Here is a 26,332-nt window from a genome sequence, read left to right on the forward strand (position 1 = left end):
GTCATGGCTTGTGAAAGCAGCTTATTGTGAATATTATTGTTTGTTAAGGATATTTGAAACAAATTTTATTAGTATAAAATTAATTTGTATTTGAACACGTTTATTTTACGCCTTTTACTTTATCATTGGGTTTCAGTTACGTGTATTGACTTTGATTTATAAAGATACTGCTCCGCGCAGGTGAGGTGTTTAACTAATACGAAATTGGAAAAAGATGAATGAATAAATAATAAAATACCTGGATTATTAACTACATTGAAGAAATATATTTTCTTGTGGTAAATATGCAATGACTTGGTGAAAAATTCATTTTCATTCTCATTGTTACCCTTAATGTCCGATAACAACCACATCAAAATATTGTTGTAGTTGTGTTATTGTCGTTTTTATTAAGTGAATTAAATTAAAAAATTTAATTTTTTTAGAACGCCGAGTGTTTTATCACGATTCAATAATATTTCCGTTTCAAATTACGAGATAAAAGTGCACTAGTGCACTTCCAATTTGCGATCCTATATTTATTACTTCTCTGCGCAGTTGCGTTCCCGTGACCCATTTTTAGCTATATTGATTTTTCACATGATAAAGACTTATAGATATATTTGCTCCTAAAGCTACATAACAACATAACTGGGTGGATAGCATTTTAAACATTCTATTGTATTCTAAGCAGTGAAGTGTTTAGTTACCTTATAAAATCGTTCTATTTAAACTCAGTTATTTTAAAATTAAAAGCAAATAAACTAAATCTTTTACTCAGGCAGTTTAATAAGGTGGTGATAGTTTTTTATTATTTTATGTTCACATATTAGAAATTCATTCATTTTGTGTCTAATTTCCTTGCATTTACATTAATCATTACTCATTTGATTTCCTAGTTAACAGGAATAAAAATGATTTATTTCAAAAATTTGTACCTTTTTAGCTTTTAAGGTAATAATGCTGCATTCAATATGAAGGAGATGGTAGGAGGATGCTGTGTATGCTCTGATGAGCGCGGTTGGCCCGACAACCCGCTAGTTTATTGTGATGGAAATGGGTGTACTGTTGCTGTTCATCAAGGTATTTAAAATGATTCTCACATAATTATGTCCTTTTTCAGAAACCACTGTATTCGGCTGTATTCATATAACAATATTTTTCAGCCTGTTACGGGATAATTGCTGTTCCTACAGGACCCTGGTTCTGCCGGAAGTGTGAGAGTCCCGAAACCAAAGGCAAAGTTGTAAGTTTTTTATGCCTTTCTACATTCTTATAAAAATAATGATAAAGATATTATATTATATATATATATTTATTTATAAATTAAAATGTGCACATTTTTTAAAACAAATGTTTATAATAGACATGCAAGAATTCTTAGAAATAAGGCATTTAATAAGTTAAATAATTAATTCATGCAGAGATGTGAACTCTGCCCATCGAAGTCTGGTGCTTTGAAGAGGACCGACACCGGTGGTTGGGCTCACGTTGTATGTGCACTGTACATACCTGAAGTCAGATTTGGCAATGTAACATCTATGGAGCCAATTGTTTTGAGGTTGATTCCACCTGAAAGATATAACAAGGTATGTTAACATTGCATTACAATGCTTTATAAGTTGTCATTAAGCCTTGAAAAGTATAAGAAATATATATAAGAAAAAACTTTAGTCACAAAATACAGTTGATGATGAAATTTCTTTAATAAGTATCATATTTTCTTTTATTATTATAAAGAATTGATTAAAAGAAAGCATATAGAGTGATGAACACACTATGGAAGTTGACTGAGCTTGCTGTAAAGCATGAGGAAACAGAACATCTTCATAATTTTTATACTGATTATACATTACACTATATAAACATTAAATAAAGAATTTTAAAATGCTCTAAACATTTATCATTGAATATATTTTGTACAGATATGCTACATCTGTCAGGATTTGGGAAAGACTCATAGAGCCAATGCTGGTGCATGTATGCAGTGCAATAAATCAGGTAAATAAATATATAACCTTTAATTTGCATTTTAAATGTTGTTAGTAGTAATGCTAGTATTTTCTTATAGCTAAATGTTAGTAGTATAATGTTAGTTGCCTGTGTATATAGGCCTTTCCTTTACAGATGGCTCTATCTTTGCCTTAAGTTTTCTCCTGTTACTTCTATTAAGTCATCAGTACTGTGTGTTTTTGGCCTGTCCACTCCACTTTACAAGGTAGTCCGTTCCATTGTGTTGTATCCATCCATCTGTTATCCAGGTATCATGTTACATGACCAGCCCGTTGCCATTTCAAAGCTTGTGATAGAGCATCAGTTTTTAGTTTAGTTTTTTTGTCTAATATAATCACATTTTACTTTGTGTATCTTCTTTATATTTAGTACACTTCTTTCAATGACTCTTTGCGCTGATCTAATCTTTAACCTAACCTTTGCTGTGAACACTCAAGTTTGGCAACCACATAACATTGAACACAGTATGTTTGTAACTATTACAATATTTTGCAAATTGATTGAATAGTCCCCCTATTAAGATCTCCTGATGGGACCAGAACTTCGTCCATATTGTGTTAGTTCTTCTTACAACTTTATCCTCATTATTTGATTTATAGAATGAAAAGTTTGTCAAGTGTTTGCCAAGGGTGCTATTGGGTGTTTTAAAGCTGTTTGTCATTATTTTTGTTTCTGTTTCATTCAGTTATTGTCAGGCTTGCTTGCCCAAAAGAAGATGATAGTTCTTGTAACACTTTTGAGGTTTTAGATAGTATCTTAGATAGTAGTATCAAACCCAAAATAACTTAACTGAAGCCTAGTTGACCTACGCTTAAATTAGTTCTGTTTCGAGTATTTTACTGGTGAAGTCACCATTTGTTTTAAAAACATTTATTTGTAGTGTCATAATAATGAATTACCTAAACTGGTTTCGTACCGACTCCCTAGGGGAAACACAACAAATACCCCGAACAGCCCGCGTCTGCAGCACAAATATGGATTCAACCTCTGCAGTAGTACCCAACAGTCCTCCCCAGTGTCCTTATCAGTAAACCGTCGGAATTTATTTACTGCATATGCTACAGAGCTGAGCCTATTCGTAAGAGTCTTTATGTGTGGGCCCATGTGGAGTTCACGGTCCTTAACCTTTAGTTGATCAATATCTCGCTTTACGCTAGTAGTTGTAAATCTAATACATCTTGTTTTATTCTAATTAAGCAGTAAGTCACTTGCATTAAACTGGTTAACTATATATAAATAGAAGTGAAGTGTCGTCAGCAAAGATTACCATCTCGTGAAGTCCGTCGATAAAGAATGCGAGGTCGTTTGTGTAAAACAGAAATAAGAAAGGCCCGCGATCAAGCCTTGGGGGACACCTGCGACCCCATGCACTCTTAAGATAATCCCCATTAAATTTGAATTCTTTAGACTGGAAGTTTGGCAATCAATTCCATAGTGTTGAAGCCATCCAACCAGTATATCAGGATTTGGAGGACTTTCCAACCAGTCTGAAGTTTGACTGACCAGACTCACTACCTTCCTTGTATTTTGATTATACCATTGTGCAGTCTTACTTAATTTAATTTGATCCGGAAAGACTCCTCAATCGATACATTTGTTGAAAATTATTCAGAGCTTATTACACATTTAAAAAATGACTGGCATACACGATATATCTTTATTTATTAATAATTTGTAACGATATCATTACAAGTTATATATTTAAACTGAAATTAATATTACATTTAGGTACACATTTTTCTAGTATTAGTGTGTCATCAGGAAATTTTAAATGGTTTAGGTACCAGAAGCTAATTTTAATACCTGTGGTTTCCCAGTTTAGGTTTAGGTTTTGAAATATGTTTTCTAGTGCTGTTATGAATAGATTTCTCTGGCTTCTAGCTTGATGTTACTCGTGCAGTTTTCATAATTTTTTGTTGATATTTATGGTGTTTAGCGACTCCCATGTGGCACTATGACTTGTAGTTACTAGAGTCAAAGTGGAAGCCTCCTGCTATATGAGTTGCGCTTTGTCAAAATCTTCAGTTAATCGTTTGAGGATTATTGATGCAAACAGATTATACATACTTACTTGCCAGTAAGCTGATTGGTCTGTACTCGTTAATACATATAAACTATCAATATATATATCGGGAAGATAGGTTCATGTTGAACTTAACTTACGTACAACTGTATATTATGTCTGATATATATTATGGTTTCAATTCTTATTCTTAGTTCTTTTTAAAATATTTATATAGTACGAGAACAACTAAAGTTGCTTGTTTTTTAGCTGTCACTTCTAAACCTAAAACCTAAAATTCTGGGGTGATTTTTAAATGAATCTCAGTCCCCAAAACTGAAATGGACCAGATTGCGTCTTCCTTTAAATTAATGAAATTAAGCCTCCAGACAGAACAGTTTATTAGTTAAAACAATGCCATTGGAGTGATAAACTCTTCAATGAATGAAGGGCATAATATTGAGCATATTTTACTTGTATATGAATATAATTATCTACAAACATGGCTTTTTATATTGTTAATATGACCTACATATTATTAATTCGAAGTTATGTTTTAGGGTGCAGGCAGCAATTTCACGTCACTTGCGCACAGGCATTGGGCCTACTCTGTGAAGAAGCTGGCAACTACCTTGATAACGTCAAATACTGCGGTTATTGCCAACACCACTACAGTAAATTGGTAGGCTGTTTACGTTTGATATTTGTAATTAATATTTAAAGATCACGTCCATAGATAATGCCGAATAGAATGGTCATATTTCCAATTCTAAAAAAAATATATATTTTATAGAATTTTTATCTATTTTTAAATTATTATCCTTTAGTTATCGTTATAATTGCCAAAACTACTTGTTCGGTCAACATAATTCCGAATGCCCGTTTTATTTATGAAAGTGCCAGTCGTCAACATTTTCTAAATACAAAATAGGAAGTGAAAACATGAAATTTGATATATTTGTGGGTCGTAGGTAATAATTTTAACCTCGGTAACTGTGTCAACGGTTCTATTTAAAATCTGGTATAACGTTCGGCTTGGAAGGGTTTTTACCCTCGTCCCAGGGTAAAAGGGACATCCATTTATTGGCATTTGAGCAGAATTGTTAAATGTGCAGAAAAAGGGTGGTAACGTGAAGACAATTCCGCCTTACAAGCCGGTTACGCACGAAAGTCAATCGAGTGACTCGAGCGGCGAGAAGGAGGGTGAGGCATCTCCTATGGCCACTGGCAGCGGTACTCCAACCCACGCTTCTAAATCTAAAGGGGTATGTCCTTTGATCAACGAACTGTATGGAAGTCATTACTTGATACTATTGGTACGGGAGGTAGCCTTGCCTAGAGCTAAATGTCTTAAAATTATATGCCGCTATTGATTGTTAGGGATGAATACAGATAAATACAGCAGCTGCCTCCCATGCTAGTAATATGGCCTTTAATATAGCAACACTTTTTTCTCAATATAAAAATAAGACAAATTACAGATCATTCCTTCAAGCTAATTCTGCGTTTTTTTTTATTAAACAATTATATGTTAAAGAGTTTTAAATAATTTTATTGAGATTTAGTCGGACAGTGCCGTGTATAGTTCGTTGCCTCTAGACATATTCTGAATGTACAATGTAATATTTACAAAAGCACATTTCTTTTATGCTTTAGTCGTAGAGTAGAAGTAAGATTGTTATAATTTAAGTAAATTTTAACTTAAAACCACCTCAAAACATTAAAAAAAAATCATTTAGATGTAAGTTTGAAAAAATACTGCGTAATTAACAATATTATTTATATCTCATTTTTTATTTATTTTAGCCGGGCCGTAAGACGTCTCATTCATCGACTTCAAATAAGAACGCTCCGAGTTCGTCAAAAGTACCTCCTGTCCCAATACAAGGTATGTACTAGATTATTTTTTTCTCAATTTGTTTTTTACATATTTCACCGTATTTATGCTTAAATATACAGTGTAAAGTCTATATAACGACACTGAATGGACCGTGCATTTTATGACGTTATAGAACGTTCTCGTTAAATAGAGAGAAGAAAAACTTATAGATAATCCATGACTCCTACTTATTAGTCATGGTCAACAACAGTCTACACGTGCAAGCAATCCCAATTTGTAAACAAAAGAACGAATTTCTTAGAAAGTTCGTATTCATGATGCCGACAGTCGAGGTTATTCTGTACTAGGTATATTAAAGCGACAAAAGAACGTACACAGCTGCGCAGTTTATTATATAGTACTTTATTTCTCAATTGTTGTTGTTATCGAGTGTGGGTGTAATGCTATGTGCAGTGTATCATTGTAAGTAAGACAAGCTGAACCAACCACAGATATTTGATTTTGTCGCTTTAGGGAGTTCGTCATTAAATCGAACGACGTTACATAGAGATTACACTGTATATATTTTTCCTAATTCCTATAACTTTATCGTGGTAAATAGATTGGAAGTTATTTGCTTCTAAATGAGTATCCTACATTTTACATAAAAGAATGAATGTATATAGTATTTTGTTTAAGATTGAGCATTTCGTAAGACTTGGTTAGCTGATGATAATATCAACAACCGTTTGCTTTAGGTATGACTGATGTTGAAGGATATTAATGTATTATTTATTAACATAAACACTGTATTGAAATAATATTTGGAATAATTCGTGAATTAATATACAACATAGAAAAAACATTATGACAGTGTTTTTAATAATTCAAGTGCATGGTATGATATTAAAAGTAAACGAATTATTCATTAAACAATACCTAAAGTATTGATCTAAAAAACATTAAGTTTAGATAAAGTCAGTACTTAACTATTGTTATCATTTTCTTGTGATAACTCACTTTAAAAAATTAACAACCCAAGCTTAGGATGCGATAGGGTTGCGGTTAATCATTGTAAAATTCTGTATTAAAATTCTACTTTAATCAAGACAAGTGTTAATTTCTTAAAATATTAAATAAACTATCTCAATAAGAGAGCAGTGTGGTAATGTTCTTTGTTCTTTCGCTCGTACTATCAAAGAAAACAATGTGAGGAAAGTCATGCACAAAAAGCTGATCAGTTAGTTGTCTAATAAAAAATACTTATCTGATGCCCAGGCCTAGAGGTTGTAGCGTTTGTAAATCTAAGTATCAAAACCTATATAAAATCTGGTATAGTGTACCACTTCAGTAAATATATGTAGTATACTCATAGCAAATACCGCTGGAACATACCCTGAGTCTATGTGTATATAGGATGCTATGTGTCTCTCTTATGTCAACAACGCGGTTGTGAAATCCGAAGTCTCCTCAAACATATTCTATTGGTACAGATAAAAAGAAGCCATCACCAAATCGCCGTGGCTCTTCGGCTGATACGGGAACTGGTAGTAAGAATAATACGCCTGCACCTTCGCCTCAACACAACGTTGACACACAGAAAAGTAAGATATTTAAAATTTAATAACTTTTAATTTAATGAGCAATGTAGGGTTTTTAACAAGCTTACAAAATAATACGAATATATTTTGATGTAAAGGATAATAGTTCAAAAAAAATATAAATGATCAGGTGAAGTTGGAGGCAGGAGCAAAGCGAGCACCCCAGCTCCATCTCCAAGGCGTACTCCTGAACCAACTCAAGAGCAAGCTAAAGGTAAGTTTGATATTTATTACAAAACGGCTCGACCGATGCTTATGATTTTTTTATGCATGTTCTGTAAGTCTAAGAATCTGCTTCCATCTATCTTTCAAACCCCTAAGTGATAAGGGGATGTCCACCCCAATATATTTTTTTTTCGTTTTTTTTATGATACAGCATACATAAGTACATACAACCCTTAATTGTCACCCCTCTACGCTCAAGCCCTATGTTTTATAATAGTAGATAGGTTATTTTTATTAAACTAAAAAAATGTTTCCTGATAATAATATACATGGCAAACGACGTTTGCCGGGTCAGCTAGTGTTTATATATAAATCTTTTGTACGTGAGTAATTATACTCAAAGACTGGACAATGAAAATTTGCAATTATTTATAAGGATTCTTGCTTAGTGCTTGTGGCTTCATAATTTTCATTGAAATTATCCATGAAATAACCACGTCTAATATAGCTTTCGAATTAATTTATTTTATTTTTTATTATTATCTAGGACACTACTCTTAAGGTTATAAGATACCATCCTCATCAGATTAAAAAAATTAAACATTTATTTGTATAAAATAATGAAAATATCAAAAGTATACTGTAAAATTAACTCAGCATCAATTTAATAATAAAAAGTGCCCACGGGCGACGGTTTTTTGTGAATAAATGCCACACGCGCTATCTGTGTGTACCGCGGGAAACAGCTAGTCAATAATTTTATACATTTTACAGCTGGTGGTAATACTCCTGGATCTAATAAGGTACCAGCGCCGGTCGCTTCCCCAAGTGTCAAATCTAACGAGCCCGTTGGAGTCATCAGCTCTGTTGCTTCTGCCACTCCAGCTACTATTACTCCACCACCTGGGTATGTTTTTTAAATGTTTTATTCATCATAGGCAAATGCCTGATCCAGGTCTATTGATATTGAGTACGGCTTCCTACTAGTGTAATTCTGAACGGTTCTTAATGGATTAAATTGATTCAAAAAACATCTTTTTCTATCGCAAAAAAGTATGAAAATATCAAAGTTCGATGTAATGTAGAGCTAAAGAAAAAATAACCAAAAGCTTATTAAACATAAGTAACAATAACGTTCTCGGCATCAATGTTATGTACCAATTTTTTTTAGATTGCGTAATCAACTTCCCTAAACTAATCGCTTAACGATTTTAGATCGTCAGCAACATCGGTGGTCCAAGTAGCCTCTTCAAAGGCACACCAAGAGTCTGTTATAACAAATACAGAGGCAGTGGAGACCAAGCAGACGAAGAAACGCAAAGCAATGTCCGCTTCGAACGTGCAAAGCTCTGAGTACAATCCAACTCCGCCTCCACAAATTGCCCCACCTCCGGTAAGATATTTTTACAGCTTCTTCAATATTAGATATTAATAGATTTTTGGTAAGGTTCTACTTTTAACGTGTTGAATATGTTGTTTGAATACTACTTTTATGGGGTCCATAACAGAGCGCCTGTAACTTCCAATAACGATACTGACATTTCCAAGATTTCCTCCGCGCAACGGATATTGAGAACATTTAAATTGCATACATAAATGACGGAATCCGTCTTGCCTTCGGAAGTCCAGTAAGATTTGAAGTTGAGACTTAGAGCTACGTACGACTTACGTATGCCAAATCCAATGCTTTGGGATACTTGCTGAATTTCGTATGTGGTGTAGTTGGTAATAAAAACCACAGAATGCTTGAAATTAAAAATAATTTAAAGCAAAATTGGCAGCGAATGAGAGTCTAAAATTTTACTTATAAATATTAGACCGAGAAGTTAAATAAGTGGTAAAAGATTTTTTTTACTTTGAATTGCGTTAGCCGCCAACGGAGAACCAGACTTCGAGCAGTGCCTGGGAATCCCACGCAAGCAATGAGCCACATATTGATATGGACAAAGTCATTAAAAAGGCAAGTATTTCTTGGAAGTATTAGTAGGTATTTCATAAGTTGGTTAATTAGACGATTATTTAATTTCTGTTAAATTATTTATTTAACGCTTAACAATTCGACCGGATTCTTTTAGGCTAAGTTGGCACCTTAAATAACCATGAATGTTAAGTCCAAACACATGTCCCACTTTACCAAAATTAAGATATGTAATATTGCTGTTTAAGTTGCTAAAATTAGTAAAAACTGCGCAGCTGTGTGGGTTCTTTTGTCGCTTTAATATACCTAGTCCACAATAACCTCGACTGTCGGCATCATGAATACGAACTTTCTAAGAAATTTGTTCTTTTGTTTACAAATTGGGATTCCTTTCACGTGTAGACTGTTGTTGACCATGACTTGTAAGTACTCCTACTTCTTAGTGATGGCCAACAACTCATGTATTATCTATACGTTTAGCTTCTCTCCATTTAACGACAACTCTTTATAACGCCATTAAACTCACAGTCCCTTCAGTGGCATTATCGTTAGTATAAACTGTATAGTTTACTCTATTTGATATATTAAACCGAGCACGTGTTATAAATTTCGTAAGTTTGTCAATAAATGTCACGAAAAATAAAAGTTGAATTTCATCAAAATATTTGTGTAGTTTATACGCATTGGAGATGTGTACATGTATCATATGTATTACTTACATAGGTATTTTATGGTTGTTTTTTTTCAGTTGACATGTATGTAGTCAGTCTTATTTTGTAAATATTTTATTTAAACAAATACTCCACGTAAATGTTTTGCTTTATTAATGGGAAAACCTTATCTTGTAAACAAAAAAAAATATCTTTGCGATTAAAACATTCCGTTCTAACATTTTTTTATTGATGTGTGTAAAAAGCAATGTTAGCTCCAGCTTGCGACTCTTATCCCTAAGGTTATACGCTCGATCTCCGGCTGTGCACAGATGGACTTTCTATGAGGGCATCTAACACTCACTCGTACAGTGAAGTAAAATATCGTGAGGAAACTGGCATGTCTCAAATCAAAAAAAACATCACGTGTCAGGCAGGTCTACAAAATAAAAACTATCTAAGAAACGGATGTAATCTGAGGCCAAGACCCATATAGAGTTGTGGTGCCTCTAGATTATTATTAGTGTACATTGATACGTATGTTAATATACGTTTTTATTCGTAGGCAAAGATGGAAGGTCCAGATGCAATATCTGCACCAATGCAGTTTGCGAGTGTGAGCCAACCACAGCCGCCGCCGGCCCGGAGCCCAGTCTCACACCCGAGTCCAAGGTTCATTATTCATTAAAATAAATTAAAAAGTCAGAAATAAATAATTGTTTATTCAATAATTAGCTAATTAGAAGATGCATTAATATGATAGCTATGACTTGTCAGTTCTTAGTCATCAAAAGCTATTTATGAATTAATTGCTAAGTATAGGAAAAAATTGTCTAGAATATACATAGGCATTATTGCACTGTCGTTACCAGGTGTTTTGCTAAGCCAACCCAGAGTTGAGCATATATTATGTAAAAACTGTGAGTTTTGTGCTTGACAATCGAATATTACCAAAAAATTGTTTTGTTTTTAATAACTTAAGTATCTGTTAACGGGTCTAATTTACATTTACTAAATTAATATTTAAAGGGACATTAATAAAATAGCTGTTTACCTTTATAATCGCCTCTTACTACGTTACTTTTTACTGTACATAAACGCACGACTCAGGGGTTATTACTAATAGACAAGTCATCATTCAAAGTTCTTTCTCTGTAATCGTGCTTGGGCAAGTGCAAGCGCTTGACGACTTTATTTTTATAGGCATCTACCAAGTCCAATGCCCGGGCCAAGTGGCATGAATCAGATGACAAATATTCGATCTCCATCGCACATCCAGGTATGTTTTGCTTATTCATCCATTTTGGTTATGGGTCATTATTAAAAATCATAAATCAATTAATGTTGTTAAATCATCACCATATTTGGAAGTGTGTGTGACGCATGGGAGGCATGTAGTTCCGAGCGGATTAAAAATTTAGCTAAAAAGACTATTTAATGATGACCCGTTCATTTGCAGGGTGGGGAGTCTGTGGTAAACATTTTGATTATTATTAGTGCATTATAAAACTATAAAAATAGTGTAGCGAATTCGGAGAGATATTTTTAGAATTTCAATAATGGTAATAGATTCTCTTACTTGATACTTCGTGTAATGCAATGCTCTTTATTTTGCTTAAAGCTTATGCTGCAGATCTCCTTAAATTGGATCACATTGACGATTAGCTTAGCAATTGATATTTAATTGTATTTGGAAATAACGCCTATTTACCAAATCAATAACATATTAGGGAGACAACGATAAATATAGGCATTTTTACTTGTATAGTTTCTTTTTCCTTTTATTGGGAAATTCGGTAGATGCGAATAAAGTTTTTCTTACTCAGATAAATTGTATTAGGGCTATTATGGTCGGTGGACCTCTCGTAAGCTATAGACAATTTATTTACGAATTCGGTATTTGGACAGTACCAAGAGTATATTTCCTTGAAGCGGTTATGACTGTAAAAATGCATCCATAATTGTTCCAAACATTTAAAGAAACTTGCCTATATAAACCGAGGGATCTAACACGACTGTGGGTAGCTGCATGCTGCACCACTGAATCACCTTCCTAGAAGTTATAGATCGCTGCCGTGTTATTCTTTCAACGGGAAAGTGATGAAATTAAAAGAAAGGTGCCTTTGTAGCGTGGACGAGTATTTAGACCATAACTTTGATATCAATAATAAATAACTTATTATTATGACATTATAAAAATTAATATGACATTTGCATGCCTATTTGTATATGGCTGATTTGGAGGATTTTAATAATTAATCGATCTAATTGTACCACTGTCTTAGCAAAAACCTTTTTTTTTATGGCTTAGGAATATGATCGATCATGGTATGCATGCTTTGGTGATACCAAAAACTACGGGAATAGGGTTACGTTAATAAAACTTTTACTTGTCTTGGTTTGTGAGGTTAACGAAAGAATATCATTATCTTTTTTGTGATTACATGAAAGTTAAGTGAAATAAATGAAATGGGATTATTTAATGCGTGGGTTGTGTAGGGCGCGAAAGGGCGCGATGGGACCGCATCTCTGCTCGTCTCGGTGCCTTTGCCGACGTCCAGCCAAGGCCTGCACTTCACCCAACACCAGGTCCATACCTGTACACACAACTATATAATATACATAAAGCCTACGTTTACATATCCAACAACAGCGAAATATTATAATAATCCCAATTTCGATTCGAATTTTCTAACTTTTATTTTTAATAATAAAAGTATTATATTATGAGTGATTAAACCTCTGCTAATTCAAAGATTTTGAATTTGTAAATAATTATATTCTTTTAAAAAAACAGAAACACCGAAATAGATTAAATCTCACGCACACTCTTAAAAAGATATAGTATTGGCCCGTATTTATTTGTAATATATATATATATGTTTGGATTAGGAATCTTACGATAATGAAATTTAATATAAAACAAAATTCAATTTTCTAATAAATTACAATACTGTTAAATTGTTTGATTTTAAAACAATATAATATCTTACGTCGCTCGAAGAAAGCACCAATATTACGCAGTTACATATTGAAAACCCTTGACATTCCATTCGTGTTAACGTTGTTTCTTGTATCAATGTACATTTACATTATCATGGTTCCTAAAACAATTCATTGGTCATACTGGCCTACATCCCATCCATGGCGTGTAAATCCATAGTTGTGTGTACAATTAAGTTTTACTTATATAATAAGGTAGCTTTTATATTGCATGATATTTTATAGAAAAGCTTCGCTTAAGCGAGCGCTGATAATTCTCTAAATATGGCACGATGCTTTCTGACAAATGCGTCCTTTGAAATGTAATTAATTAATTAATTGATTGCTTTACTTGGGAGTGTAGTTTTCTTTGGTTTTCACGTTGAATTTTATATAGGTCCCTGGACCACCGTCGGATATGGCCGGACATACAAGTATGATGTTTCATCAAGTGCAGAAACAAGTAAGTTTTATGGTAAATTCTCCTCTATACTATATCATACGACATGTATGTACCATGGAAAAAGGTGTTTAATAAACCTAAGACGAATTTTGTCCGCCGGCATGAAACGTCACTGTAACCTAGTCGGTTGGATGCGCATAAGTGACCTCATCCTGAGTTTGATTGTTTTAAAGTTCCCAACACGATATTGCGCTGTCTTTTATAAAATATCGCAGATAATCCACAGGTAACTTTAAGGTTAACATTATACAAAAATACTTTCGAAAATAAAAACTAACGGTAATTTTGGGCCTCTTTATTACAGGTCATAAAAAATAAATTTTGTGATTCCTATTTATCTAGTCAGGCACTTACAAATAGCCATACTACGCGTGGAAATTATTATTACAAGATCGAATGAATTTTTCTTCCTTAAAACCGAGTTTATATAATACTACAAATAAGTCACTGAGGAATTTATACTATCCATTTGAATCTCCAAGTTACAAATTAGTTGTCCTATTAACATACTGTTTATTTATTATAAGAATTGATGGGGAAATTCTTCAGTACTTTATTATATAAATAATAGTCGCCCTTAATGACAACACATGTACTCAGTACTAAACACATTTGGTTGTGTCGTTGACTTCTCAGTATGTTTTGTACTTAATTGTTAATTGTAGTATGGTATTTTTATATGCGCACTTTGGTTTAAAAGGAACTAAAATGTATAGATTTAATTATAATATTCGTTTGGAATATTATAATATGAAACATATTTTGTTCCGTAAGATTTCTTTTTGATCTTACTCGTATATCGAAATAGTTGAAAATTTGTAAAATAGGATCTCATTATTTTAGCAATACATATATCATTCTAAAAATTTCATGAAACAACTTTTACCAAAATTATAATAGTTTATTATAATAAAGATTTACATAATCTCAAATATATAAACTTAAATAATTTAAAATCCCAAAATATGTTCACATCTGTCAAACCACGTAATAAGCTACCCTTAGCAAAGTGTTGCAATTTTTACCTGCTCCCCATCCCCAGCTACCTGCCCTTACAGTGGTCCAGTCGACCGCTATTTTTGGTTTTAGTCATATAATAAGTCCGATTTCGACAACATCTGTCGTCTTGATATCGTGTTTTTTTTTGCGAACTCAAAATGTGCGTTTGGCCGAACATGTGAGTGAAAATGGTGAGTTGATGTTTTTCTTCGTGACGTGATTTTCATAATTATATAGTGTACAGGTTTGCAAATTGTTTACATTAATTTCTCCACGTGTTAAGACTCTTATTTCGTATATGTTGAATGTAACACGATTCTGGTGTTTTTTTTTAATTAATCCATAGATTCAATGTGTTATTTGACTTCTGAGTTAGTAACTTTTAAATTCATAAAATATATATTTTTTGATAAATCCAGAAAAACGATTTTATCCAACTGTCTATACGTAATAACGTTGCGGCTAAGAAAGTGTAACGACGTGTTTCATTATACCTGATATGGACAAAATCATCAGTCTCTTCCCCTCATGTACAAATCTTAAAAGGGGTTAAATTGTTATGCAAACTGTTAAACTAGTTTTATGAAATCTTTGTTGATCAAGTTCCCTAAAACAATTTTGGAGATTTATTAAAATATCTACATGTTCATGGTACAATAATTTGGGCCACATTCGCAAAAAACGTGCATTAAAATCTATTTTTAATGCCTGTAAATTTTACAACTGTATTTCGGCCAACTCTTGTTTAGGTCTTCTTAGCCTCGGAATTAGGAAAATATTGCAAAATAGCCTTCGGTTGTTTTCCAAGATTCATTTATTTACTCGAATTCATCCCGGTTTATTCACATGCTTTCGCTTTCGTTCAAGACGTCTATTAAGTTTTCATATTATATACTAGGTCAGAATGTTTCTTTATTAATTGCAAGCTTTATATATTTCCTTTGATACATAGCATAGTATGTTATTTTCCTTAACCGCGTAAAAATAGTTTTATTGAGTCGTGGCTTCAAAACAATGCATATTTTAGATAAGGGTATGATAACTTATGCCTGACACACTCACATCTGTATACTTAATGGAATTATTAAGACCAGATAAGTATAAAGATCAGAATTTATATCAACAGTTTCAGATTCAGTCACTGAATAATACATTCTAACATAACCATACAATTTTACTTGTACCTTAAGCGTGTATTGAAACAGTAGGCTCATCGAAGTTTATAATAATGTTTTCCTATATCCTCCAGGTATCGTGCTCCGTTTCTAATTTTACCTTATGATTCAGTTTAAATTCAGAATTATTATATTCACACAAGCGTTAAGCAAATAATATTCGTTTTTAGTTTTAATAGTGGTTAATAAATATTGTTTTTTATTGCAGGCTGCTATGGAGCAGAGTGTGGCTGGTCATCCTACTCATATTCCAGGAAGGTCAGCTTGGGGCGGTCTCAACGTCACCTACGAATTGCAAGATCCTAACAAAACCGGGTAAGCTTTTTATAATTATATTGCTGGCGACTAAGGTCTTAAGAATAACATTTGAGGCAAGTGTGTGAGTTGCAAATTTGATTAAGCATTCGAAATACGCTTTTAAACTGTAATTTTAAGCACTTTATTAGGTATTGTCCGAGGGAATAATTAATTTGCTGGGCCGTTAAATTGCTACGTTGCTTTGTATTTTGCAATGCGAATTATTTTTTCAAACGATTATATGGTTTCTTGTTTTCAACTTTTGGCACGTGTAAACTTTGCTTCTGAACTGAATTGTGAAACCTCAGTGTGATCTTTTTTACAAAATTATCCTGTTGATACATTTTTTCAATAGTACTGAAGGATAAATTATTAGTTTGATTACTTAAGCTGTAATGGTTTTTATCATTACATTGATCATGCTTTTAAACATTACACGTGCAAATCAGAGACGAACAGTCATGCAATTCATGGAAAGATTCCCGCCTCTGACAAATTAGCATTTGTAATACAAAGACAATTTTAATATATGTATTTAATTCAGTAAGACCCTTTTCAGCTTCATCCGTTACATACCTTTAAAAAAATATCGTGACTGCTGCGTTTTGGCACTGGTTTTATTTCTAATTTAAGGTTTCCGTATGATTTTTTCATACCGTCAATAAGTAAAAATTTAGAGTTATTTTAATTTAAAAGAAATTAAATTAACTATTTAAAGAATTAACGAGTAATGAAACTCCGCAATTTTACAGTATTTTTTTTTAATAAATGTAAATAAAATTATCGTTTATCGTAAACAACATAGTCTGTTGCTGTCTTTTCTACTGAATTTTTCTTAATTTGCTCGCATAAAACTAATAATATTAAGTCAGTTAATAATCGAAGTTTACGGAAAATGCGAATATAGCGTATACTTTGCCTTTTTGCTATCTCGAACTTTCGGCGATTTTTATTTTATTGTATATTAATTAATAGCTATTGCGCTACATCCAATGCGGTTGCTTTTTGTAATATAACAGAAATTTATTAATTAATTTTCCAGGGTTGGAATGGCTGTTCCCAAGGACCAGATGGGTCCCAACATGGGTCAAATAGTTCCCGCGCATCGTAATAAGAAACGCGCTATCGCCCATACAGCAACCTCAGTTGTGGCCATGTCAAATCCTCCACCGCAACCTATACGTAAGTATTTACTATTATTATTGTTTTATTATCGGCTCAGGCGGAAAGCGGCCTAGGACTAAAATGTTAATAATTCATACCTTTGTTCCGCCTAAAATGTTATCAAAAGTAGTATAGCAATTTTGCGGTGATTAAAATGTACTTTATGTATCTTAAATCTTTATATTAACTATGGCTTAAAAGTAAACGTGTTGGTTTCAATACTAAACTATTAATTATAAGAGATCTAATCAGCCCCAAAAATTAAATCGTGATTGAAGTTATACTGTGTTAACCGCGGTGCTTTTGAAGTCTAACCTATTATATTTTCTTTATAGAAGCAGCAGCTCAGAACTTGGCCAATATACGTCGACCACCCATGCCAACTCCACCGCCGATGTATCACGAGCAAAATATTAAGGAGTCGCCACCAAGCTCGCCAGGTTGGTATATTAAAAAATATAACTTATATATAAGTTAAACTCCATATAGGAAAAAAAATCGACAGTCTTGAAACTAGATTTAAGTTTGACGTTCAAACGTTTGGCCTTAAAGTACTAAAAACCATAATATCATTAATAGGTATAATTTTTCATTTACTGCCCGTTCTCATATTGACGTAGAATAAACGAGAAGAACTGACACTCTCCATCTTATTTAATATAAAAGTAGGAGATAATGTAATTAGTGATAAACGCAAACATCGGGAATTAATCCACGTGGACTCAAGATGATTTAATTGTATGAAAAAACTATTTGGTTTGGTTTTTCTCTAGCCGTTTTGAAAATACCTAATCTTAAGGTTATGAAAATGCCTAATTTCAGTTGTGTGGTTTCTGTAAACAAGCAAGGTGAAATTGAAGATATAAAAATGCTATTACGCAGAATTCAAATAAGTTTTTTTTGTTATTTCAGGTTCAGAGAGGCCACTGAAGCCAAAGTTTGAAAACAAGTGAGTAACAATGTTGCTTTAGGCTTTGGTATAACTGTTTTCGAAATATCTTAAAATAAAATTGTTTTGTTCATTATAATTGCTTAAGTTCCGTTGAAGAATCCTTACTAAAATTTCCCTTACTCTGTAATTAACTCCTATTTGAGCTTAGTAGATACAGTAGCTTATCAACGTTGCTTGGAACAGCTTGTGGAGTTCCTCTTAGAGAAAGTATTGAATAGCCTGTCCTCAAAGTAGAAAAGTGTACTTTTATAAATACATACATACATAAAAACTACTTACAAATATATCCAGTTCTGGTGCAGAACTGGGGAAGTGGTTCAGCATCATAGGCATAGCTACTGACAGAAAACAGTTCGTGAGCTCCACTCAGACATGCCTCTTGGATCTGAAATCTTTTCAGGCACATACAGTCTAAGCGATTCCGGAAGCTGGCCCATGCAGTCTGTTCAACATCACGTTCAAGCAAACATAATTCTCAGACAAATTTTTCAAACTTATATTGCTAATATAATTGTTTCAGAATGAGTGTGAACTGTAGCGCCCCTCATATGCTGGGTAACGAGTTGAACCCCGAAAGCGGTGTTGCCGCGCGCTTGCAAGAGCAACTTAGCGCTGAGTTGGCCGCACACGCTGCTGGTACAACGGGACCAGAGCCACTCATACCACCACCGCTCATGAATAAGGCTGCACCAGTGAGTAAAACTATAGTATACGACCAAAAAAATTGTCAAGACATCTGCATACAAAAATGTTAGGCCATTTAGCGCACTTAGACTTAACTCAAACTATACTTACGAAAAACTTTGCTTAGTGTACACTAAGCATAAACTATGATTTAGTATTTATAGAAATCCTATTTTTACCAAAATCTATGGAACTCCAGTATAAGATGGCATTCCATTAATTTTATATTACGGCAAAAATAAAAAGTCAAGTAAAAGATATGATGGTAAAGTAAATTTTGGGCCATTATTTTTGTTAGGCTTATTGTCAAAGTTTTTGGTAAGTCGTCGATTTCGTGGACTTGAGATAAACTAAGTTAGCACTCAGAGGGATTCGCAGTTTGCTCTATAAATACTGACTGTGACTCAACTCGAAAGTTAAGTCTGAGCAAAGTCTACGTGCGCTCCATAGATCTTGACTCTAGACTTATAACAATAAAAAATAACTGAATATAAGATAAATAATAATAATAAGTATTTGTTGTAAAAGGCAAAGTAACCAAATTTGAGAAATTTTGTTTTTATTTAAATATTGAGTTTCTATGCCGCGTGGTCCCACAGCTGCAACATTGCTATGGGTATTGAAACTATCGACGTACGAGTCTCGGAATCTCTCTTGAATACAACTTTTTTTTTTAAATTATAAGCTGTATTTCAGATGGGTGGTGCAAATGCAGGAAGAGGTACGTCTAGCGCCCAAAGTCTAGATCAGCTTCTAGAGCGACAATGGGAACAGGGATCCCAATTTCTGATGGAACAGGCGCAGCACTTCGACAGTATGTCCTTAATGCTTGCAAAATTCGTACCAATTTATATAATTTTTTAGGCTACGTTTTCAACAGCTAATAATAATATTTCTGGCAATCAAAATATGTATCAAGCAACTAGGTGATGAAACATGTGGCCTCCTACAGTATTTTTTTAGGATGTGATAAATTTATAATTGCTTTTGATTTTCTATGATTAGATGAGTGATGCAGAGAGCCATTTCGCGATTGACTTTGTTGATTAAGTTATTTTGTAATTACTAACAGATTGTTTTTTAATGAATTAAGCATGAAATGAAATGTGCAGTTAGAAAAGTGGTGATAGAAACATTTAGGCAACTGTTCATTATCTTTACTAATAACAATATAGAAAGTAAATTACTGACGATTTTACTAATAGTTCAAAATGTTATATATGTAAACTATGTATATAAACTTACTTAAACGTTAAATATGTTAAATACTCGAGAGGTTTAATTTTTCCATTGTTATTCGTAGATATAAAACCCTAAAATTGGGCCGACCTATGAACAGAGCCTAATTAGATTAACATTCTAACTGAAAAAAATAATACAAAAAATAATAGAATTGGTATTGGTTTCGGCTTTGAATTTGGTGTACTTAATTATCCACGTTGAATGATCTGTAAAATGTTCATTAGTACAAATTACAGTGTAAACTCTATATAACGATACTGAAGGGACTGTGCATTTTATGGCGTTATAGGGAGTTGTCGTTAAATGGAGATAAGGGAAACCTATAGATAATCTATGACTCCTACTTATTAGTCATGGTCAACAGCCGTCTACACGTGCAAGCAATCCCAATTTGTAAACAAAAGAACGAATTTCTTAGAAAGTTCGTATTCATGATGCCGACAGTCGAGGTTATTCTGTACTAGGTATATTAAAGCGACAACAGAACGTTCACAGCTGCGCAGTTTTTACTAATTTTAGCAAATTAAAAAGTACTTTATTTCTCAATTGTTGTCGTTATCGAGACTGGGTGTAATGCTATGAAGAGTGTATCATTGTATGAAAGACAAGCTCAACCAACCAAAGCCTGAGCCCAAAAATTGAGTTCGAAGTTAAATCGAAGGACGTTACAAGGAGTTTACACTGTTTATGTCTAATTCTACTCGCATGTTATGTTTATGTCTTATCATTAATTTTCATTACACGAGCTTTTTGCATGTATTAAACTTCGTGCATGAACTTTGTTAAATGTTACTCGTGATGCGATAAAAGTCATCATATACATCTTCCCGCTTGCAATGTCTTTATCTTGGGCGTGAAGCACGCGAATATAGAACTTATAGAATTTCATTCCGACTGCTGGACAAGGGCAGTGTCAAGCTTTGAACTGTCAGGTTTGACAGTTGAAAGTTCACATGGACTCTTACTTGAGAGTGGATTTAAATTTAACAGTTGCTTCGTTGCTGTCCTGTCTGCACCAACTCCGAACAGAGAATGTCCGTTTAGAAGAACACGTTGGCAATTTACTTCAGCGGCGTGATCACTTACTGGCTGTCAATGCTCGTCTTGCAATACCACTTACAGACGGTAGGAGTTTTTGTCATTTAGTTTAAAAGGGACTTTATATATTAGGTCATATGGACAGGTCGGTCAGTCTTGATTCTCGAACTGAAGCAGCGTCAGGACAAGTTAGTTATTTTTATTAAATAGGTGATATTTACGCAGTCCTATACATATATCGCTTTACACACATTTTACTTGTTAGTCAACTTTTTTATGCCTTTTTATTATAATATTAAGTTTTCATTGTTTTTTAGCATCGCAGTCCTTTTAATGTTAATTCAGGAGAATCGAAGGTCTTAAATGAATAAGGCCTGATTTATAAAGAGCCCTTTAATTTCACAAGAATTAAACCCAAGCTAGTAGAAGTAAAAGCTTACCTAAATGTTATGAACATTCAGCACCAATACCAATTTATGTTAACCGTCTTCAATAGGAGGAGGTTATTGTTGACTGGTTGGTGTTAACCTAGATTTATGTGGCTTTTAATATTATATGTTGCCGTATGTGCTTTTACTAGTTTGCATTGTAGGATATATAAAATGTATCGTACAATGTTATGTACAAAGCCGTAACCAGCGACACAAACCCCGTATAAGACGATTTGATATGGTCGGTAACGCGTTTTAAGCGGGTAGCGTATTAATAATGAAAATTTATTATTAAGACATTAAATGCCATTTTGCAAATATTTCTTATATGTACGTGTAGAAATTTGATAATCACCTAGAGGCTTTTTTAAATACTGCACCAAAGCCAATCCACAATTCACGTGAATCAACGATATTTTTTTACCTAATATTTTTTTCCAATTTAGCTTTCAGCTATTACGATTTTTTTTAGTATTGTATTGATATACAACATTTTAGTAAGCCAAGTCGATAATGTTCAAGGTAAGTTTATTAGATTCACACTACACAAATGCCCCATTTTTTAACAAATTATGTAGAATTAATTAACTTCGTAATTAATTCTGTGAAATTTGTTCAAATCAATTTTTTTAAGTATTGATTATTTTCAAGAAAATATGTTTTTATTTCCCTAATGTAGAGAACAAAAATAAATATAATATGTCTTTCCATAATTTTTATTTGGCACAAATATGCTCTATTGTAAATCTTTTTAGGAGTTTAATAATTCGACGATTCAAGTACTTTTCGTGGTTCAATAACGTTTAAGAAAAGGTGTAGTACGCGATTATATTAAAATTTTCTATTGTTTGATAAAAGTTTTCGGACTGGTGCGGTTTGGTGGACTCAAGCACGAACAATAAATAACGCTATAAGCTTAAATAATTTTATTCTATTACATATATATAATTTAATAGTGTCAGCCCCGCCAGAACAACAACGGTGTCCTCGAGACATTTCATCGCAGGCCAAGTCCCAGCCACCACCGGCCAGGTCTGCTGAAGCTATGAATGCAGACAGGCACCAGGTATGACTAAGTATCATTCATAGTATAAATTAATTGTATATAGTAAAATAAAAAGAGTGCGTAAAGTGTAAAGTGCAAATGATTGCGTAAAATGTTTCTATGAAAAATTGTTGATGATGATTCATAGTGTTTTACGTTCAACTCTTGTCAACAGTATTGCTTAGAAAGAAAGAAAGTCCATTAGTACACAGCCGGGGATCGAACCTACGAACTCAGGGATGAAAGTCGCACGCTAAAGCCATTAGGCCAACACTGCTATTAATCAATTATTTAGCCTTCATTATATTTTTCGTTTGAATACTTCATCTATGGGGGAATCAAATAACCCACTTTTCCATTAAAGAATAATGTCGTGAGGAAACTGACATTTTTTAGACACTAAAATAAAGAAGAGGCACAGAGTCAATTCTTATGAAATATGGCATATGTTCTCAGGGTAAACTCCTATTCTGGATATGGTTAAATCAATTTAAAGTCTTAATTTGTGTAATAAGTCGTATAAAAATACAGTCAATATCGAATTTCTTCATAAAATTTAACTTTCAAGCAATTGCAAGATACTTAAAACTAAAAAAGAGTTGTCTTCTTTCGAATATACCTAAACTAAAAGAAAGTTTAGGATCATTTTATCCAATTATTTTTGGTATCTAACCCCTTATAACAACGCTTAGAATACAATCTCTTCAAAAACCAAATGTTTATTTTCTTGAGTTACTTTTAATATAGATGAATGAAATTTTTTTATTGTGGCCTATAATACGTTTACGAATTAGACGTGAATATGTTGATTGCAAATCCTTATTGTTTTAATGAATTATGATTTTTTGTTACTTTTTTTTAGTTTTTGGTAATTTTTCTTAGTAAAGTTTTCTTTAAGTTTGTTATTTTTCGTTTTTGGTTTTGTACTTTTTATATTGCTTGCATCGTAATAACATCAATGGTTTTAAGAATCGGATACTTTTTTTAGCTGTCAACACACCTTATATCTTTAAATATACACAAAACATTAAAATTTATAGAACAAATACAGCCAAATTTTATAAAATACTTACTTTTGTTTGTTATTAAAATTTTAACAAAATTTACAACTATCACAGAATTTATGGCAACACCGTTTTAATATCCGATCCTTAATTCTTATTATAAGCTGTGGTGTTTGGTGATGGCAATATATACAAATACATGTTACATTGAGTTTTTTTATTTTTTTAGTCTCTTGCTATGGATCAAGTAAACAGATACTTTTGAGTGCGTTATGTAATAGCGCTTGTTTAACCTTAGCTGATAATGCGCGAGGTACAGCCAAAGCCGCCCAGCTGAAATGAACCGGGCGGCAGCGGAGTGCCACGCGAACCTGATCCGCTGCGGACCGTCCAGGCCTACATTAATATCGAACACCAACAACGACGCCGGCCTGACTTTTCTATTGAATCCATACTCAAATACGACTGAATCGCGAGAAAATAGATTTTGTACAATGACCACGTTTCCTACTTATTGGACTTTTCTTGTGTAAAGTTTTGGATAATTATTTTAATGGTGTGGACAGTCGTAATCCTAAGACTGAAAGGTTAAACGAAACAGGGTCTAAATTTATTTAGACTTACGTGACGTTAGTGTGCGGGAATATATCAAAGAAGGGATAGGTTAAATATAATGTAATCGGAGTCAAATACGTAAATGAAACTTTAACTATCAGAATTTGATTTAATTTTTTTTTTTTAATTTCAATTTTATAAAGATTGTAGAACTACATTGTGTAAGTGTTTATTAACTGTGCATTGACGTATTGTATCTTATTCAATTTAATGTTGTTCAGGGAATTTTAGAATTTCATTGTATGAATCGATGTTTATGCCAATTCAATGTGTAATAGACATAATATATTCAAAATGTCGAATTCAGTGGCTGCTTTATATGTCAAACTTAATAAACCATTTCATATACGGATGTTTTAATGTTAGTTTTAAGATTAGTTTAGTTTTAGTATATAGGATAAATATTTTATTATTACCTGTAGCCAAGTGAGCTGCACATGTAGGTATTTCATCAATTAAGGATGATTTTCAATATATTTTATTGTATTTAAAGTCTTTAAAAAAATATTACTTTTCTATAGCGATTTTTTTCTTCAAAGATTTGTATATTGCTATAATATGATCTTTGTAATAGTGATTACAGCTTCTGTTCAGATCTTCCTATATAATAGTTAGAAGATTGAAGCATTTCAATGCGTTACATAATACACACCTGTGCAGTTGTCACTTGGCTAAAGCCCTGGGGCTGCTCTGTGTACATAGTATTATCTATCAATGTATGTAGATACATTACGTTGTAAATAGTAAATGTGAAACTTAATAATGTTTATTTAATTTCAGTAATTTCGCGATGTTTTAAGTTCTTTTAATTTTTGTTTAGTAGTGTCATTTTACTGTGCGTATACAGTATTGAAATATTTAGAATTGTATTAAGTTTTATTATAAAGAATTTTATTGGCTTACATTGTCATTTATTTATGGAATCATAATTGGTGTAACATAGAATTAGAATAATATTTCCTCCTATCATAACAACCTAAATGTGTAGAATATGCACAAATTGTATGTTTCAATAATAATTACATCAAGATGGATCTTATTTTAGTTTCTTGGGTGTCCATAGAATTTTGTGTCGATTAAATGTAATTGTTAGATGTTAAGATGGTATCAATAAAGGCGAAAATTACATTTGAGTTTCTTATTTGAAAAATCCTTTTAATTTCAGTCTGGCCAGTATTTTTTCCAAATAGATTCTATCCTTCTATAGATTTGTTTTCATAACGTAAAAATTAATTATTATAAATTACTTACTTACGAAATGGCATTATCAGAATTTTGATAAGTGATAAATAATTTCCACAGTTGTTATCATATTAAGTAACTTATATAAATATGTTACTATCTTGTTGCTGTTTCAATTCTGAACCTTGAGCTTAAAATTGCGTACAGGATATTTAGGTGCCTTAGATTTTTATTTGGATGTTACTACAGCATTTAGACTTCGTTACCCCGATCAAAATATTTTTAAGTCAAGGGCTCTTATATCTTACATATTTACTGTTAGAAATGTTGAGCTTACACACACAACCACACATAATAATAGTGAAGAAGGTGCCCAATAATAATCAAGAAGAGATTCCTACAAAAGTGTATGTCTCATTCGGGTAACTGAAACAAACAAGATTATTATTTACAATAACAAGATAATTGGTTATTAAATCCTTTGCTAATTAATGCGACTTACGGTTTGCGACATTTTTACGTAAGCGATTTGTATTCATTCATTATCACAGGTACTGATTATATAGATGGTTATATATATTGTTAGGTCCGTATAATAAATATAGATATTTCGCTGCTTCTGAATAAAAGGTATATATCCCGTGCTAAGACACAGGCTGCATGCTTGCTCTAAGGTAACACCAAAACCTTGCATCGTAAACATCTGGTTATTAGTAAAAAGTAACAAGCGCAGTCTTTTAATTATTTAAAATCCCAAACAGAATCACTTATAAACTGTTCACAGATCAATCAGAAAGTTATAGCAAAATCATCAAACAAATAATATCATGTTACCTGTTAGTTGAAAATCAAATGAAAATTTGCTACCTTTGAAGTATGCAATGAATGTAGGAAATTTCTGATTTGAACACC

At 32.8% G+C, this 26,332-nt stretch overlaps 1 protein-coding gene across 8 annotated transcripts; it reads left to right on the forward strand.

The window, feature by feature from the left end:
• LOC123718497 (protein AF-10-like) lies at positions 1–25,366 on the forward strand. 8 transcript variants are annotated; one of them, XM_045675059.1, is made up of 27 exons: positions 1–278; positions 926–1,062; positions 1,146–1,225; positions 1,404–1,568; positions 1,905–1,980; positions 4,555–4,676; positions 5,110–5,259; positions 5,801–5,882; positions 7,307–7,417; positions 7,545–7,628; positions 8,354–8,486; positions 8,795–8,972; positions 9,450–9,539; positions 10,713–10,819; positions 11,351–11,426; positions 11,607–11,621; positions 12,647–12,736; positions 13,527–13,592; positions 15,975–16,081; positions 17,106–17,245; positions 17,563–17,667; positions 18,140–18,176; positions 18,700–18,871; positions 19,560–19,677; positions 21,096–21,230; positions 22,531–22,640; positions 23,853–25,366. In XM_045675059.1, exons 2-27 carry the CDS (start codon positions 954–956, stop codon positions 23,886–23,888), a joined length of 2,694 nt encoding a protein of 897 aa, XP_045531015.1. In that variant the 5' UTR covers positions 1–278; positions 926–953; the 3' UTR covers positions 23,889–25,366. The 8 variants fall into 8 exon arrangements, with proteins under 8 accessions (XP_045531015.1, XP_045531012.1, XP_045531016.1 ...); XM_045675056.1 differs by having other exon boundaries at positions 23,922–25,366; XM_045675060.1 differs by having other exon boundaries at positions 5,116–5,259; positions 23,922–25,366.
• Positions 25,367–26,332: the final 966 nt, after the last annotated feature.

The sequence above is a fragment of the Pieris brassicae genome, chromosome Z (genome assembly GCF_905147105.1).
Source record: "Pieris brassicae chromosome Z, ilPieBrab1.1, whole genome shotgun sequence".
Taxonomy (NCBI): Eukaryota; Metazoa; Arthropoda; class Insecta; order Lepidoptera; family Pieridae; genus Pieris; species Pieris brassicae.